Source organism: Python bivittatus, unplaced genomic scaffold (assembly GCF_059951505.1).
Source record: "Python bivittatus isolate LINGU-HERP-01145 unplaced genomic scaffold, Pbiv_v1 ctg000170_np1212, whole genome shotgun sequence".
Taxonomy (NCBI): domain Eukaryota; kingdom Metazoa; phylum Chordata; class Lepidosauria; order Squamata; family Pythonidae; genus Python; species Python bivittatus.
Genome location: NW_028277039.1, coordinates 623,189 through 640,403, shown reverse-complemented (window position 1 = coordinate 640,403; position 17,215 = coordinate 623,189). Strand labels below are relative to the sequence as shown.

General features: G+C 42.1%; 1 protein-coding gene across 11 annotated transcripts in view; it reads right to left on the bottom strand.

The window, feature by feature from the left end:
- HYDIN (HYDIN axonemal central pair apparatus protein) overlaps nucleotides 1-17,215 on the bottom strand; it is a 346,241-nt gene that overhangs the window by 138,701 nt on the left and 190,325 nt on the right. For all 11 annotated transcript variants that reach the window (XR_015795149.1, XM_088135435.1, XM_088135430.1 and 8 more), the window contains 10 exons: nucleotides 11,301-11,478; nucleotides 9,935-10,062; nucleotides 9,540-9,673; nucleotides 8,019-8,155; nucleotides 6,951-7,078; nucleotides 5,364-5,555; nucleotides 4,555-4,701; nucleotides 3,807-4,046; nucleotides 2,440-2,590; nucleotides 1,078-1,260 (listed from right to left, as the gene is read on the bottom strand). Coding sequence is in view for 10 of the 11 variants with exons in the window: in XM_088135435.1 (XP_087991561.1) it covers nucleotides 1,078-1,260; nucleotides 2,440-2,590; nucleotides 3,807-4,046; nucleotides 4,555-4,701; nucleotides 5,364-5,555; nucleotides 6,951-7,078; nucleotides 8,019-8,155; nucleotides 9,540-9,673; nucleotides 9,935-10,062; nucleotides 11,301-11,478 (1,618 nt within the window). In the remaining variant the exon portion in view is untranslated. The remainder of the gene's footprint in view (nucleotides 1-1,077; nucleotides 1,261-2,439; nucleotides 2,591-3,806; nucleotides 4,047-4,554; nucleotides 4,702-5,363; nucleotides 5,556-6,950; nucleotides 7,079-8,018; nucleotides 8,156-9,539; nucleotides 9,674-9,934; nucleotides 10,063-11,300; nucleotides 11,479-17,215) is intronic.

Sequence of the window (17,215 nt, the reverse complement as noted above, 5' to 3'; positions counted from 1 at the left end):
AATGCAATTCTAAATGAACAAAAAGATAATAGTGTCAAAATCAAGAGCAGTCATGGTTCCTCTCTTTTCTGCATTGGTCAAATTTCACCTAAAATACTGTACCCAGTGCTGGCACCATATTTTTGAAAGAACATTAACAAACCGAAGAACAGAACAACTGAGATGATAAGGGGTCAAGAAGGAAAAGCTTAAGAGGAACAGTTGAGTGCATTAGGTATGTCTAGCTTGGAGAAGTCTACCAAGGTGTCTACCTAGCTGTCTTCAGATATCTAAAGGGCAGCCATGTGAAGACAGGGCAGAATTGTTCCATAAGACTAAAGAAGAAACAGTGGATTTAAGTTACAAGGAAGTAGATGTGGGGATGTGGGTTGGATATCAGGAAAATGTTTCTAACAGTAAGAAGTGTTCAACAATGAAACAAAGTGCCTCAAGAGGTGAGGTGCAGAACTTGCTTTGACTTGGAGGTGTTTGAGCAGAGTCTGGATGGCATTTGTTTGGGGATGGTCTAGTGGTGGATTCCTATAATGGCCAGGGGGTTGGACAAGATGATCTCTAAGATCCCTTCCAACCTTTACATTCTATGATAAATCAGAATTCAAATAAAGCAAAAGTTATCTTAACATATGAGCAAAACAATATGTATCCACCAATTACCAAACTAATTTTAGAAAGGTTAAACGTTATTCAGAAAAAATGTGATTCAGAATAATAACAAAGGATAGAAAGCAGATAAGGAACTCATGTATATTTTTGTGCCCAGGTTCAACATTCTTCATTTGCACCTATTCAATTCCTGACATCTTTTTAGAGCCTCTGGGAGAGGATGGCTAAGCAGCTCCACAAATGAATGAAGAAAACGCCACCGTATGTTTGGAAGGCAGCTTTGCTGGGAACATTCTAATGCTGGTCTTCTCCCATCTTAAATCACTTATAACATGTGAAGAGTAACAGTTGGTTTTCTTACTTATGCAGCCACCAGCAAAGTAGGGCAGAAGCTATGAGGAAGCACACAACTATGTCCATTCCTGTTGGCACCCTTTTTACCTCACTGTATCTCAAAGCTAAAAACTCACTAACCTGGCATTTGGCCCTCTTCTTCCTCTTCTTCCTCCTGATCAATTTTGGATTCCACCTGGAGCGTTCGGTTATCGTCCATGAGCGAAAGAGAAGGAAGAGCAGAGGCCCCTGTGGTTGTTGCTTGCACAACTGAAGGGTGAGGCCTCATTCCATGTTCAGAAATGTGAGTGCTTTCTTCTTCCTCTGTTCAGGTGCAAAAAGAGAGGGGACGCCATGCACACCAGGCCTCTAAGAATGCTAATCAAACGGGTTCATTAAAATGGAGCATTCTAGAACAAAGCACAGTGTAGTCTTGAGAGTAACCGCAGCCACTCACTATTCCTGACCTGGGAGAGTTCTTGAGGCCTCTGCCTCAAATTCAAGAGCTGCTTTGTGGTTCTGCATCTATCTAGGACATATACTGTATAGACTTAGAACAGACATTGTAGCTTCATTTATATATGTCTCCATTAAATCAATGGTAAAATTAGATCCAAAGTGTTATTTTGGAATAAAAAGTTAATGTGCAGTTAATTGCTCCAACTGGAGCGAGACTACGTGAATAGGCATAGCCAGAAATATGCAGCAATTCTTAAAAATCAAAGCAAGGAAATACTTAAGCCAGATGATCAAATAAATAATCTTCTGTATTTCCTCTCCTTATATCTACCTTATTGATTTGATTTTTATCCCACCTTTATTTTTGGCCTCAAAGCTCAAAATGGTATACACGCCTACTGCTCCTGCCTCCTGTCTTCCCGCCACAACCATCCCGTCAGGTAGTTTGGACTGGCCCAAGTCGCCTGGATGGAACCCAGAGTCTCCTGGTTTCTAGCCCAGCAATGCAGCCGCTACTCCAAACTGGCTCTGCACTGGAGCCTTGTGGGAGGGGCATCAGGCAGGAAATGCCAAGCAGGGCTTGGGAAAATGGGCCTCCCTTGCTTCATGCCCCTTGCCTCTGGACTTGCACACCTGAGGGGCCTTCCATGTGAACACCCTGAACAGGAATCACCTGGTTTCTCATTCAAGATTACAGGTGGGGAAAAATCCATGCAGTGGTGACAGGTGACACTTCTTCAGTGGAAATTGGCACTAGTACAGGAGATGTTCTGCCCTGATTGTTAAATAAAATGAATCCGCGTGAAGTACTATTGCTTTTGCCCCTTTATTATTTTGCCTGGCATTTACAGAGGTCATCATAAGAACTCTCTTCAGAAATACAAAATTAGAGCACCAGAGAGTTTCTTTAACTAAGAGGTGGAAAGAGTTTGCTCTTTATCCATGGGCAGAAAAGGCCAGAGCAGAAACAGCGTGGCTCCTTCCTGGCTGTCTTAATTCCAACACAGACCCCGCTTCCCATCTGGCAACAGGGCCCTCTCTCACCGTTATCCAGATTTGATCCTTCCTGGTCGCCTTGAATCTTCTTTTGCTCCTCAAAATATTCCAGCACCTCAAGAGGCAGCTTCTCTCCAGGGATGCGAGGAGGTAGCAGAAGAACGTTGTGGTTATCATAGCCCTTCAGCATTCGCAAAATCTGCCATCAAGAGAGCGCAAGGAGCAAAGACTTTCTGAGCAATGCACTCCCAGACAGATTCCAGATGAGGATTTATTCTGAAATATCCATGCCTTATCCGCCTAGATTTTTTCTTATCTGAGAAAGTCTGCTTTTTTTTTTAGAAGGTTAACACAATTTCTACAATTCTGAATGCCCTTAGTTAGTGCTACTTCTTTCCCCAAATCCTGAAAAACAGGCTCAGATTACTCCGCTGAAAATCCAGACATTTCTTGTCCCCCATGCTGTTCGACATCTACATGAAAATTATCTTTATTATCCAATCTTCCTTATTATCAAATTATTATCAAATCTTCTTTATTATCAAAATTAACAACAAAGTAATTAGTATTCTTGAACACTAAGTCACAGGAAAACAGAAAGACAGGATTAAAAGGTACCTTGCAGGACATCTGGTTCAACCACCTCCTGAGGCAGTTAGTCCCATTGTTGAGCAACTCTTACCGCTAAGGAACTGAAATCTACTTCCTTATCATCAGCATACTTATGTTACCTCATCACATGGTGACAACGATTTCACCCAGCGGCTTCATGTAGATGTTAAACAGGAGCAGAGAGAATAACGAATCCAGTGTAATCCCACAGAGCAGAGGCCGAGGACAGGACCTCTCGCTACCAGTCAACACTGACTGGAACCGGCTCTGGAGAACCGGCACAACACAACGCCACCCACCCCCAACCACCAAAACTGATCCAGAAGGATACCATGGTCAATGGTATCGAAGGCCTCCGAGAGGTCCTGAAGAGCGAGGATGGATGCTCTACCCCCATTCAGCTCCTGCCAGAGGTTCATCCAAAAGTGTGACCAATGTTGTTTCAGTACCATACCCAGTCTGGACATGACTTGAGGCCTCCTATGCCTTTGATACAGCACCTAGAACCTCTCTAAAAGTCACCAGCAAATAACCATTTTTAATGGGATGGAAGGGTAACATTATTATACATGGCATATAATCAATTTAATTAAATTTAAATCCTCTGATCCCCTTTACTTTTGGGAATGTGGCCCCCAACCATTTCAAGTGTGGCCCTTGACTCAAGAAAGGTTGCACAACTTATTCTAAGGTCTATGAACACGTGACACATTTTAACTGCTAACCTCAGAACATCTTCCTGGAGGAGGATTATTTATTCAATAAATACTTTTGGTAACTCTCAACTGGAGTAGATGGCTTACCCGCTCTTCCAGAAGATACTGCTGGTCAAATTCTAAGGAGTAGAACTCAATAGGGAAACAGCATGGGTTTTTCACTATCACTTCAGCTTCATCCCCAATGCCATATGGAAGGAGAGGCCCAAGTTCCAGGAGAGAGGGGCTGAACTCAAGACGTGGCTCCAGACCTTGCCCAGAGACATTCAGCAGCAGTTGCTGAGTGCTCTGTGAAATGCTCAAGATCAGGACATTATGGTAGAGTTTCTAAGATGTAAAAAATAATAAAATTTTATTACAAATAAGAAGGGGTAAAAAGGCCATAAAAAACAAATCATCTTAACCCAGAAGTCCCCATGCTTCAGTGGTAGTACATATTTGTTCAGCTGTCTTCAAAAGAGTTTATAAGGAAGGCCAGAACTTGGCCCACAGATTTGGGTTCTGTCCTATTGGAAAATATGCGTTAATGTAAAGAATTAACTCAGAAGATTTGCTGTCTATCTGGGATACCTGAATGTAATCACTATCTGGCCAGTCCCTTTGTTGTACTATATCATATCAACTGAGATCAAAATTGATAACCCACCACTTGCTCTTCCTTGGTATTTGGGCAGAATCCTGGCAGGGAAGGAGAAGAAATATCCAGGCACTCGGTCTTCTATAATAAATCTACTTTGCATGAGGAATTGAATTGTCTGATTGATCCCTGCCTTTATTAGCCTGCCCTGCCATTAATACATCTCTACTATTCCCAAACAGCTTTCTGATTTCCTACCTCTTCCCTTGGTGCAAACTTGACTTGCACATTGAGTCGCTCTCCAGGAGCCAGGATTCCATACGGGGGAATCATCTCAAATACATGGGGTTTCACCTTGTGCTCCTGCATCTTCCGACGCAAGGTCACTGGCATGTGCTTATCCACCTGAGCTTACAACAAACAATGAAGTCACTGACCAAAACTTGCCTCTTTGTACCATTCCTAAGAATCCTCCTGAAAGATAGCACACTCTGGATGACTACAATTATTACCTCAGGCAACACCAACCTTTTGACTGAGTTTCTAGAAACATCTCTACAGTGTCCCTGGAAGGAGGGTGTCTTCCATCCACATGAACAGCGATGAAGGATTCTTCTTTTGCAGGGAAGTAAGGATAATGGGGGTTTCAAGAGAAACAAGAATTCAAACCCCCATTATCTCCACTGCACAGGCATATTCTTGATCTATAGTATGTGACTGACAACTTATAAAGTAAAGAACAGGATCATAGGCTGTGTGGAGTTTTGTTTTATTTTGCATTTTTGAAAGATTCAGAATCAAGAGTTGTGTAATTAATCCTCTGCATAGCAAATCTTTTGAAATCTTGTTTTTCACCTCTTATCCTTGTTCATCTCTGGGAAATTTTCCTGAATGCTACACAGATCAAAAGGACTCATCCCCAAGAACCAGAAATAGTACATTTAAGGCAGCTTAATTTCCACCCCACCCCAAATTTCTATACATCAAGCTGCTTTTCAAGGTGCAATATTAAGTTTCTTTCCAGTCAGGGAACAGCAAATAAATTTCTATTATTAGTGTTGCTTTACCTTTTTCATTTGCTCATTGCTTGTGGCAAACCACTCACACACAACCTGCAGCTGATTATGAAGCTGGATGGTCTCCACCTGGCACTGCCCACACTGGACAGCAGAGAATTCCAGATTGTCACTGGACATGCAGAGAGATGGCATGATCACTGTGGCCCGGAGAGAGATGTGAAATGTGGGCCCGGCCACAACCTGCAGCAAATAATATCAAACCCTCCTATGCATGATAGAAGTTGAATGACTGCCCATTCCCATCCAGAATCATACATCCCCACCCTCAGAACTTCTGTATAATATCACATGGATACAACATACACCGGGCCTGAGGAGGGGCGGCCTTGGTTCACACATCCGAGCCAGCTCTGCCACATGCAGGCATTATCATTCTGCTCTTGCAGTCTTGAGATAAGCTGTTGGCCCTGCAGACTGACTAGCTAAGCTGTTCTTTTGATACTAGTTCTTCAGCTCCACTTGCCCAGCTCTCACATTTCCTTCTTTCTTCCTTCTTTTCCTTTCATGTGCAACACCATAAGTCATGCCAGATGATGCCCTGATCCTGCAAATTACAACTGAACTAACCAAAGACTTACAAAATAAACAAAGTATAAGGAGTAAGCCTGCAGTTCTCTGGCATCACCCCCACACAGGGAGGCTGGACCTATTAGGTTGGTCCATCCCAGGCAGCTAATGAGCCCAGTTGGGGTTCAGAGGGAGCCTGGGGTTGCTTGGGGGTCTGCTGCATGGTCCAACCAAAGCCCTGGTGGCTACCTAGAATGAGAAGGCGGCTGGGGCTCTGCATTAGATCACGCTTGGGTGGCCTCTCCTCACGCACGGATCCCAGAATTCCCCCTGGTTTATGGAGGAGCTTAGGAAGATGAAGTGGGAGAAGAGACACCCAGAACACCGTTGGTGGACGATTAGGAACAAACCTGACCAAACACAGGCTAGAGCTGCTAGCAGTAAAGATCTCATGGGAGTAAAGCCGATGAAACATAAATATTTCTCCACCCTCACTGCATCCCCAGAGAGCTCTCTGGTGGCCTTGTTTTGGGTGACCTGGGGCCTTCTAGGGGAGAAGAGCTCTGACCTACAAGGTTGCTGTGAGGAATATGCTACGCATCTGATGGCTAAAATCGCTCAAATTTACTTGGGACTTTGACCTTGAAGCAGGGCTAGTGGAGGCCATGGGGGCTAGGTCTTACGTGGTTATCTGGGAAGAATTTGATTCTGTTGAGCCTAAGGAAGTGGACAGGGTTCTCTTGTCAGTTTGGCCACTTCTGTGTGAGATCCATGCCCCTCCTGGCTGGTTAAGGCCACCTGGGAGAGGATGTGTGATTTGGTTTGGGTGGTGGTTAATTCTTCCTTGAAAGAGGGGGTAGTCCCACCAGCTCTTAAGGAAGTGGAGGTACACCCCTTCCTCAATGCATAATAGCCTGACCCAACTAGTCTGGACAATTTTTGTCCAGTTTCCAATTTTCCCTTTTTAGGGAAGGTCGTAGTAGAGCATACCACTGCATGTATGTTTGTGTGTGTGTAAAACACACACACACATACACACAATCAGACCTGACAGAGCCTTCAAAGCACCTTGATGGGCAACAGCACTTCCGTCTCTCCAAGGGGACAGCTGGCACTCTGGGGGTCAAACCATATTTCAAATGTCTCTGTCTCGCAGAAAGGCAGGTTCTTCACCCGATCCAATTCCGTGTTGAAACCTGACTCAAAATAACAACAGAAACATCTCTCACTACTTATTAAAAGAAACCACTTCTGAACTCCACATATATTGCATCTTCACATTTCTTTCTCCAAGACATTAAAAAGGTACAAGTACTCTTTCCCCACCAGCAACTTAATGTAGAAGATTAGATGGAGAGAAGTAGATAGCTTTGGCTTGATTTTGGTTAAATGTGACATGTGAACATAGTCATTAGGGTTTGGAAATGATAGTGTACGTCTGTCTGGTAATTCAACTATGCTTATTCAACAGACTATAATTAAGCAATGTGAAGAGAGGACTCTTTGGGAAAGACCCTGATGCTGGAAAAGATTGACGGCAAAAGGAGAAGGGGACGGCAGAGGATGAGATGGTTAGATAGCATCACTGAAGCAATGAGCATAAAACTGAGCAAACTCAGGGAGGCAGTGAAGGACAGGAAGGCCTGGCGCGATGTGGTTCATGGGGTCACGAAGAGTCGGACATGACTTAATGACTGAACCACAAAAATAATTAAGCAAACCAGGGCCTAGCATTTATTTATTTATTTAAATGGGGCTAAGCAGTAAGATAGACCTGGCATTACTCTTGATCATTACTCTTACTCTTAACATAAACCTTTTCTGATTTGGGGTAAAAAGACAGCAACAAGTTCATTGATGAATATCTTCCAAACACAGATGAAACTGAGCGAGGCTAGAAACAAACCCTGAGAAAACCTCTTTTCTTTTACTGCAATCTATCTGGCATGGTAGAGGACCAGGACTGGACGAAACTAGAATATTTCGAACATACTGAAAAACCTGACTTACTGTCCAGTAAACATGAGAATCATCAGTGTATTTTATTATATTTATTTATTTGTGCAAAGGCTTTAAACAGTTGTTTACTGTTTCAATGTAGCCTAGGATAAAAATGGAATGATATTCTTCTTGTACCTGTGTCCCGCAGGTCCCGCCGATCTGCATGGAAGGATACTGGGAAGTGGCTAGTGTTGGTGATCTTGATAATGTGAGTTCGGATGGTCCCCATGATTATGTAGCCAAAGTCTAAGATATACTCAGGGAGCTGGGCTCTAAAAAAGCATAATGTAAGTTTGATGTTGACGTGAACAGCACGAGTGATATTTTCAACAACATTTCAAATTTCACCAGTTCATTCATTTCAACTACACTAAAGGTTGGATGACCAGGCTCTGCTTATGAGGGAGAAAAAGGGAGTTAAGCAGCAAGCAATCTTCCCTTTTATCTCCATGCAGAGAAACACCTTCATAGCTCTTAGGTTCAACAAGCCTAAAGAGGAAGAAACCACAGCTAGACTCTCAGGCATCCCCGTACACCTACTGTATCAAAATGTTTACAGGTAATCCTCTTAATGACCATTTGTTCAGTGACTGCTCAAAACTATGGTGGTGCTGAAAAAATGGACTTATGACCTGTGCCCAAAGATATGGCTGTTGCAGTGCCCTTGTGGTCATGTAATCAAAATTCGGGTGCTTGGCAGCCTGCCCGCACTTACAACCACAGGGGCGCTGCAACTCCCCCCACCTGCCTATCTCCCCCCACATTTACGCCCTTTTGGCCACCCTGCACAGTGGCACTCATCGGCGGCAGCACCGATGCTGGGGCTGAAGTAGAGGCCCGAGGCCTTCAGCACCCTCAACCAGCTGCCGCCAACTCCAGGCCTCGACTTCAGCCCCAGCACCGCCGCTGCCACTGAGAAATGCTGCCTCAAGCCCCACACCGCTGACCTTCACCAGCTTGCACCATTCCCCAAGCCGCATCTCTCGTTCCTCCTCTAAAGCCGTCGTCCCATCATCCCATTCCTTGCCCAAGCCACCTACAAACCAGGGTCCCATTCTCGTGATCCTTCGGAAACCTGGTCTTTCCCAAGTCTTGTGAGAATGGGATGCTGGCTTTACGGAAGGAATGAGAGGCACAACCTGCAGAAGGAAAAGCACAAGGAGGTAGGTGGGTGGGTGGATCTGCAGTGCCCCTGCACTCATAAGCACTGCTGGGCCGGGCTGGGGTGGCTGAGACTTCCAGGGGTGGCTGTAGCTTTGTGCCACACTGCAGCACCCCCCAACTCATGGGTGGCCTGCACGGGGCCTCCCCCACCCCCAAGCACCACCACGCTCCTTACCTGGGACTCTGTCCACTTAATGACCTGTGATTCTTGCTTAACGATGGCAGCTGGGAGTGCAGGGATTGTGGTCCCTAAGCAAAGTGGTCACATGATAATTTGCTTAATGACAACATTGCTTAGCGACCTAAATTCCAGTCCCAACTGTGGTCATTAAGTGAGGACTACCTGTATGACTAGCAGTGTATCAGCCTGTTAAAGAGAGGCCCTAAAGAACGTAAACAGGTTTGACTTGGGAGCACGCATATCTTTGATGTTTCCTTTGGGAAACGTGATAGCCCATCTACCTGGACCAGAAAGAAGCTATGTGCACTAACTTGACCAGTTTCCGGCGAGCTCGCTGACAGGCAGCCGGGTCATCTGTTGAAACAAAAGCCAGCAGCTTCTGCTGCTCCAGAGCGTGCTCTCGGATGAGCAGCCTTTCCACCTCCATCTGCAGTTGTGTATCAAACTAAAGATATCAAGAAGAGAGTCAACAATTCTAGCATGTCTGTGGCAGTGTCATATTTCTACTCTTGCATTCTGACCTCACCCATATCTCCTTAGACTGACTTATGGCTAGTGCGGCCCCCTCCGACAGCCATGCCACGGCTAATTGTTCGTTGTTCCTCAAGGGCCCAGCAACAGAAATGCAAACATGCCCAGAGCAATTCCACCTGAGTCCCTCCACGCAGCCCAGCTCACGGTCAGGTGGGAGGGCTGGTGATCTTACAGCAGCGATGGATTCTTCCATGGGCGGTTCAGTAGCCACTGCTTCAGAATTACTGCTGAAATCTTTCTGTGAGTCCTGTTCTATTCGCTGCTTCACTTCTCTGACGACACTGCTGTACCGTTCGTTGCCTACGAAAACACAAACGACCCAATACCAGGGGCATCATAGACAGTCTGAGCCAAGAAGAAATGCACTTGAAAAAGATGTTCTGGGCTGTTCTGAGTACTCTGTTGCATTTCTTTTCCAGCTTTCAGGGTGCATTTAAACAAGACAAATGGTCTGTTTGGTTGGTTTGCTGGTTTACATTGGATGGTTGAGCAGTCCATGGTTGCATCCGGTGGATATTGAGCCCCCCATGCTGTAGAAGGCCCTCCCCGAGGGAGTGGACTGCCCCTCCCCCCATTTTTCAATATAGTAGGAACACAGAAAAAACCTATTTTTTCACCATGTTTTTTGATTGTTAATTATTTATTGATGCTGATTTTAATTTTCACTTTTAATTTTAACTGCACTTTTGTATTTTTAATTCTTGGAAGCTGCCTTAAAATCATGCATTAACAGAAAGCTGGGCTATAAAAATTAATAATAAAAACATAAAAATGAAATAAGAGTTTCATTCAAAAACAAAAAGACTGCTATGTTAGTTTGGTTGAAAGGTTTCTATTTATACTCTTGTGTTTTGCTGATATTGAACTTTCAGAGTTTATTTAAATGCAGGTCTCTGGTCTTTTAAGTCAGACAATTGCAAATGCAGCTATATTACATTTTTCCTTTGCTGTTGTAATACAATATGTTGTAATGCACACAAGAATTAAATAGCAACACTCCTTTTTAAACACCTCCAGCACTAGGCCAGAAATGTCATCCCTTTTGGTTGAGCTTATGCTTATCAAATTTAGACTTGTCGTTTCCATCTGGATGAGGTAATAATGGCTGGCTGATATTTTGCATGCAGCTGCAGATAAACTGGCCAGGAGGATGATTGTGAGAAAAAAATGGAAATACTCTCTGGAAAGCAATGGGTTTAGTGTTTTCCAAAAAATATTTTTAAAACTGACGCTTTTAGCCAATATTTGTGATTCTAGTATGAAAAAGATACTTTGGAGTCTCAGTATGAAAAACAAGGACCATAAGGTTGTTTGATGTTTGATGTTCCCATCAGCTGGAAATTTCAAAACACTGTAAGTTTTGTTTGGATAGAACATACTCAAATTAAAGTACTGTTTGGTTTTTTCCAAACTCAAAACAACAACAAAAACATCTGTTTCATGTATACTGCTAGTGAATATTTGTGAAGGAATTAAGTTATATTTTTCAGTTATTCTTGTTTCATGGGAAGACAAAGTACTGAACCTATCACTCTTACCTCGAATATTTCTGGGCAGATCCAAGCAAATTCTAGGGAAAACTCCCTGTCCTTTCAGAGTAATACTATCTGGCTCCAGGTGAGCCACCTGTATCTGGAAGGTTCTTTGAAAGACCTCTGGAACTCCAGGTAAGTAATAGACCTTCAATACTTGCTCCTTTCCTGATTCAATATAATTCTGGAAGATGGAAAAGACAGAATGATGAACAGGTAAAACTCTTTGCTCTTTGCACAAAAGACACAGCAATCTTTCTTAGGCTTTCATTAGGTCCCAATGATACTTAGGAGCACAAGTTTGTTACAGAAGCAATAAATGTTTGAATAGATGGTTCATCATCAAATTGCAGAGGTATCAAATGAGGTAGGTACCAGAAGTTCAGTCTAAGTTGAGTTCCAAAATATTCTCTTTCACATCTGTCATTTCTTCTTTAACATATTTTGGAAATAATCTAATCATAGAAGCAGACATCACTCCTAACATTGAAGCTGCAATTTTCTGACCCCATTCTTCAAAGATCTCCTGAAGTATTTCACACGTCATACCATTTTCTGTCATTTTGTCCCAATGCTGACTAAAAACAAAAAGCAAGCTTTTCTCTCTCTTTTTTTTCTTTTTCCTTTTCTGCCTGTAATCTTCAGTCCTCTCTAGTGTCCAACTTCTGAAATCATAAAGTCTTGAGTTTCTGTTATGACTTAAGATAGACTAAACAATTTGTTTCCCATGAAGGAGCTATTTACTCATCTAATTATTTCCAAAATCTTATAGCAAAAGTCCTAATATTCCAGATTTGTCTGGTCCCTTAATTTGTTTATAACTTTCTTAAGTTAAAGTCTTATTTAGCTTTTTGCCATTTTAAAAGCAGAATACATATAGGAGTTCAAAAGTCTGAAAAAACTTTGTTTTACAATGTAGATTAATATTTAGTTTGGATATTAACTGAATTTTTTTGGAAAGGAACCATTATCTTATTACTTCTTCAACAATGTTCATTTGAGAGGTAGGGGTGGTATAATCAATTCAGTCTGCTATGAAGCTATAATCTGTATAAATTTGAGTTTCCTGCTGATACATAATTGCTTCAGGGCTTGATACATAAATGCATTTACTCTTCCCCTTAATATTTAAAATATTAATAAAAGCAGAATTTGATCTCATTCTCCTATAACGTAGGATCAGAAATGACATATAAGTGGGATGAAAGAGGCAACACATGAAAATAAATGTAATATTCTTTTGTGATGTAGGTACCTCCTAATTTAAATTTAACCAATCTAGAGCATGAAAAATGACCAAGATGACTGTGGTCCCGGTTTGAAAAATGTAGGTTGAAGAGGAGCCTCGTAATACTTCTCTCTTCTCTGCACTCTCTCTATAATAATAACTATCACCATTTCCTAATGAATTTGAACACTGGAATTTCATTCCTGCCTACCCTAGTCTGTGCTGCGGCTTCTGACTTCCTACCTGCTTCTCCACTGACTTTGCTTATGGGAAGCCAGCAGGGAGCATTAAAAGTTTGATCATGTGATTGTGGGGATGCTGCGGCAGCTGGAACTCCAGGGACGGGTCCCCCTCGTTCAGCACCATCGTAATTTTGAGCAGTCACTGAACAAAGGGACATAATCTGAGAATTACTTGTAATAGGTAGATTACATGTCAAATTAAAATATAACTCTAAAACCCAAATTTTAGGTGTGGCACAACTCCATGTGTAGAATTGTAATCTAGAAATGCTTACCAAATAAGATTGCATTGTACATTTGATTTATTTTTTGTAATATGAAATTCTAAATATCAAAGCATGCTCCCACAATTTGTTTAGCTATTCTTCCACAGAGACAATCAAATATATTTTCCAATAAAAACTATGTAAAATCCTTGGAGCTATTAACACATACAATCCCAGTTTAATGTACTTTGAAGAAATGTATGATTTTATAAAGTTTAGTAAAACTAGGATGAAGTGGAATTACAATTTTCAAAATTTCTACAATGAATTATTTTTCCAATATTGTTGGGGTTTGGAATATTGCCACCAAATACAGAAGAAGAATCAAATGTGTTCATTGCATTTCCAGCATTTTGCAGAAAAGGAATGAATGATTTTAGCAATCATGATTGGAGTAATTATGCCAATTCTAAGTATAATATTCAAGGTAAATTTAATATTCCTTGCCAAATGAAATTCCCACTCTTCCACATCCATGACTATACCAAAATTTTGCATCAGTTTAATCATACAGACTTTGAATTGTTCAGATTCTGAGTCATATTTCACGAATAAACTATAAATTTTGCCTAACATGTTCGGTATTATGAGTTACAAGGTTTTCACAGTCAAATTTCTCAATATTTTCCTTGGTTTCCATAATTCTTTTCTCACTGTGTTGGATTGACTATTCAGAAAGCTACTTAACGTTATCTCTTGAGAACTGTTTCTTTCTGTATCAACCCAAATCTCTGCAGCCCCTGTGGAAGGCCTGCCCCTTCCATTGAGGAATGGAACCATAAAGGAATGTGTTCCATTCTGAAACCATGCTAAATAACCAGCATGATGGTACAATCTGAAATTTATAGCCACTAGACTGCCTTGTCTGAGTCTTACAAATTCTTGAATTTTTATCCTTGGTCTTTCACTAAATCATATGTAATTCATTAATTGTTTTATGCCCATCACGGATTCTTTTTCAAACTGTACCCAATTAGATTGCCCCAGACCAAAAAAGCCACAAAAGCACTGGACTGGGGAGATGTTTTATTTTTAAAAAACCAAGATACAAAAGTGAAGCATACAAACATATGTGTGAGTGCTTCCTATATCTATTCCATTGCTGTTGCTACTGTACAATTACAATTCTCCCTATACGATATTCTACTACTATTACGTCTATACTCTATGCTATCACTACTATAGAGCAATGTTTTCCTCGTACAGACACCGTTCTGTCTTTCATTCCTCTCTCTCTGGGATTACTTCTCCTTTTTTCTTCTCTGTTAATGGCCAGCATGTAAAGCACATGCGCCTGCCCACGTTCGTTGTGCTGTGCTGTGCTGCGCTGCGCTGTGCCTCTTTCCCTTCTCCTTTGGACCACCAAGAGAAGGAAAAACACCTTCTCTTATTGGGCTGCTTTGCTCTGTTTGCTGCTGGCTGCAGAGCTCCCAAAACATGCACATCTCCTCCGTCCTCCTCCCACACCTCTTTCAAGGTTGCAGCTTTACTGGCAGCACTGCCACGCAGACGGACGCTGGGGAGGAAGGCAGCGCAGGGGCCTGCAATTTTCCTAAGCAGCCTGCTCTTCCACAATGCCAGTCGTTTAATATCTTATTCTCAATAGGACTGGAATAATTTGAAATAGAACGTTGAATCTTAGTCAAATTCAAATTCAAATTCAAATTCAAACCTTTATTGGCATTGCAAACATTAAAATACAAGGAATTAGCATATCATAAGGATGACAGCAGGAAAACAATACTCAAAGAAGAGTTTGGTTACATTTCCTTTTGAACACTTCCTCCAGGAACTTAGCAACAATTTGGGTAATCTCAGGTAGAGCATCACAGAGCAAATACCGGCAGGATGACACAGGATCCACATCGTTCAGAGGATATTTGCCCTGCAAAGGTCTTAGAAGCAAATCGTGTCGAAGAGACACAAATAAATAACAATCAAAAATGATATGATAGATTGTATCTGGGCTGCCACAGAGACCGAGCCTGTCGTGGGTGGGAACGCGTTTATACCTTCCAAGGAGCACCTTAGAAGGAGAAGCATTCACTCTAGCCAAGAAAAAGGCCCTTCGCTGGGAAGGTAACACAAGATCGTTGAAATAATGCGCCATCTTGCCCAATTGATTTTCTATACCAAGCATAGCAGGGGAGCATACGCGAGGTTGGGTTGGTCTGAGTTTGTGGTATTCCAAGTCCAAAAGTCTCTGTTTAATAATGCTAAATACAAAGCCTTCATCTGAGAGGTATAGGTCCTCAATTGCAATTCCAATCTGCTTAAGCTTGGATGTAATATGTTGCGACCACCGCGAGATGTAATTGTCTTTTTTGAGCTATGATAGCAGACTTCGAGGAGCTGCTCTATATAAGATTCTGAGCCAATATTTAATTGTTAAAATCCAGGCTTTAGTTTCAATTAAACTTTGACCCGTTTCTAGGCAGATTATGGGATAAGAGACGCAATTAGGAGCCCCTAAAAGCTGCCTCAGAAAGGAAGCCTGTATACCTTCCACTTTAGCGTTAAAAGTTCTCAACCAAAGAGGGATATCTTAAAGTATTTGAGAGAAAGATTTGGCTTTAAATATCCTAATTGCTGCCGGTACAAATTGATTACCTCTTGTAAAATAAAACTGTTTGATCTGGGTGGCTAAGTGGATTGACTTATTACAGTGAGTTAGCCAAGAAAGATTGTAGCTAAAAGTATTTAAAAGTATTGTAGCCAAGGTATTTAAAAGTTTTGACTTGTTCAATTTCTATACTGCCCATAGACCATCTCGCCAGATGCCATCTTTTAGCAAATATTATTACCTTTGACCCCTTCATGGATCACTGCCTTGTCGTGGCGAAGGGGCTTGCGTAACTCAGTGAAGCCATGAGCTATACCGTGCAGGGCCACCCAAGACGGACAGGTCATGACAGAGAGTTCTGACAAAATGTGGTCCACTGGAGAAGGAAATGGCAACCCACTCAAGTATCCTTGGCAAGAAAACCCCATGGACAATGTTAAAAGGCTAAAAGATATGACGCCGGAAGATGAGCCCCTCAGGTCGGAAGGTGTCCAATATGCTACTGGGGAAGAGCGGAGGGCATTTCCAAGTAGCTCCAGAAAGAGTGAAGCGGCTGGGCCAAAGCCGAAAGGACGTTCAGCTGTGGATGTATCTGGAAGCGAAAAGAAGGTCCGATGCTGTAAAGAACAATATTGTATAGGTACCTGGAATGTAAGATCTATGAACCAAGGCAAGCTGGATGTGGTCAAACATGAGATGACAAGATTGAACGTCGACATCTTGGGAATCAGCGAACTGAAATGGACGGGAATGGGTGAATTTAATTCGGGTGACCATTATATCTACTACTGTGGGCAAGAAACCCTTAGAAGAAATGGAGTTGCACTCATAGTGAATAAGAGAGTGGGAAAGGCAGTAATGGGGTACAACCTCAAAAACGACAGAATGATCTCAGTGCGTATCCAAGGCAAACCATTCAATATCACAGTCATCCAAGTCTATGCCCCAACCACTGATGCTGAAGAAGCTGAAGTTGACCGCTTCTATGAAGACCTACAACACCTTCTAGAACTAGCACCAAAAAAAGATATCCTTTTCATCATAGGGGATTGGAATGCTAAAGTAGGAAGTCAAGGAGTAATCGGAATAACAGACAAGTTTGGCCTTGGAGTACAAAATGAAGCAGGGCAAAGGCTAATAGAGTTCTGTCAAGAGAACAAGCTAGTCATAGCAAACACTCTTTTCCAACAACACAAGAGACGACTCTACACATGAACATCACCAGGTGGTCAATAAAGAAACCAAATTGGTTATATACTTTGCAGCCAAAGATGGAGAAGCTCTATACAGACAGCAAAAACAAGACCAGGAGCTGACTGTGGCTCAGATCATGAGCTTCTTACTGCAAAATTTAGGCTTAAATTGAAGAATGTAGGGAAAACCACTAGACCACTCAGGTATGACTTAGATCATATTCCTTGTGAGTACACAGTGAAGGTGATGAATAGATTTAGAGGATTAGATTTTGTAGACAGAGTGCCTGAAGAACTATGGACGGAGGTCCGTAACATTGTACAGGAGGCAGCAACTAAAACCATCCCAAAGAAAAAGAAATGCAAGAAAGCAAAATGGCTGTCTGATGAGGCTTTACAAATAGCTGTGGAAAGAAGGAATGCGAAAAG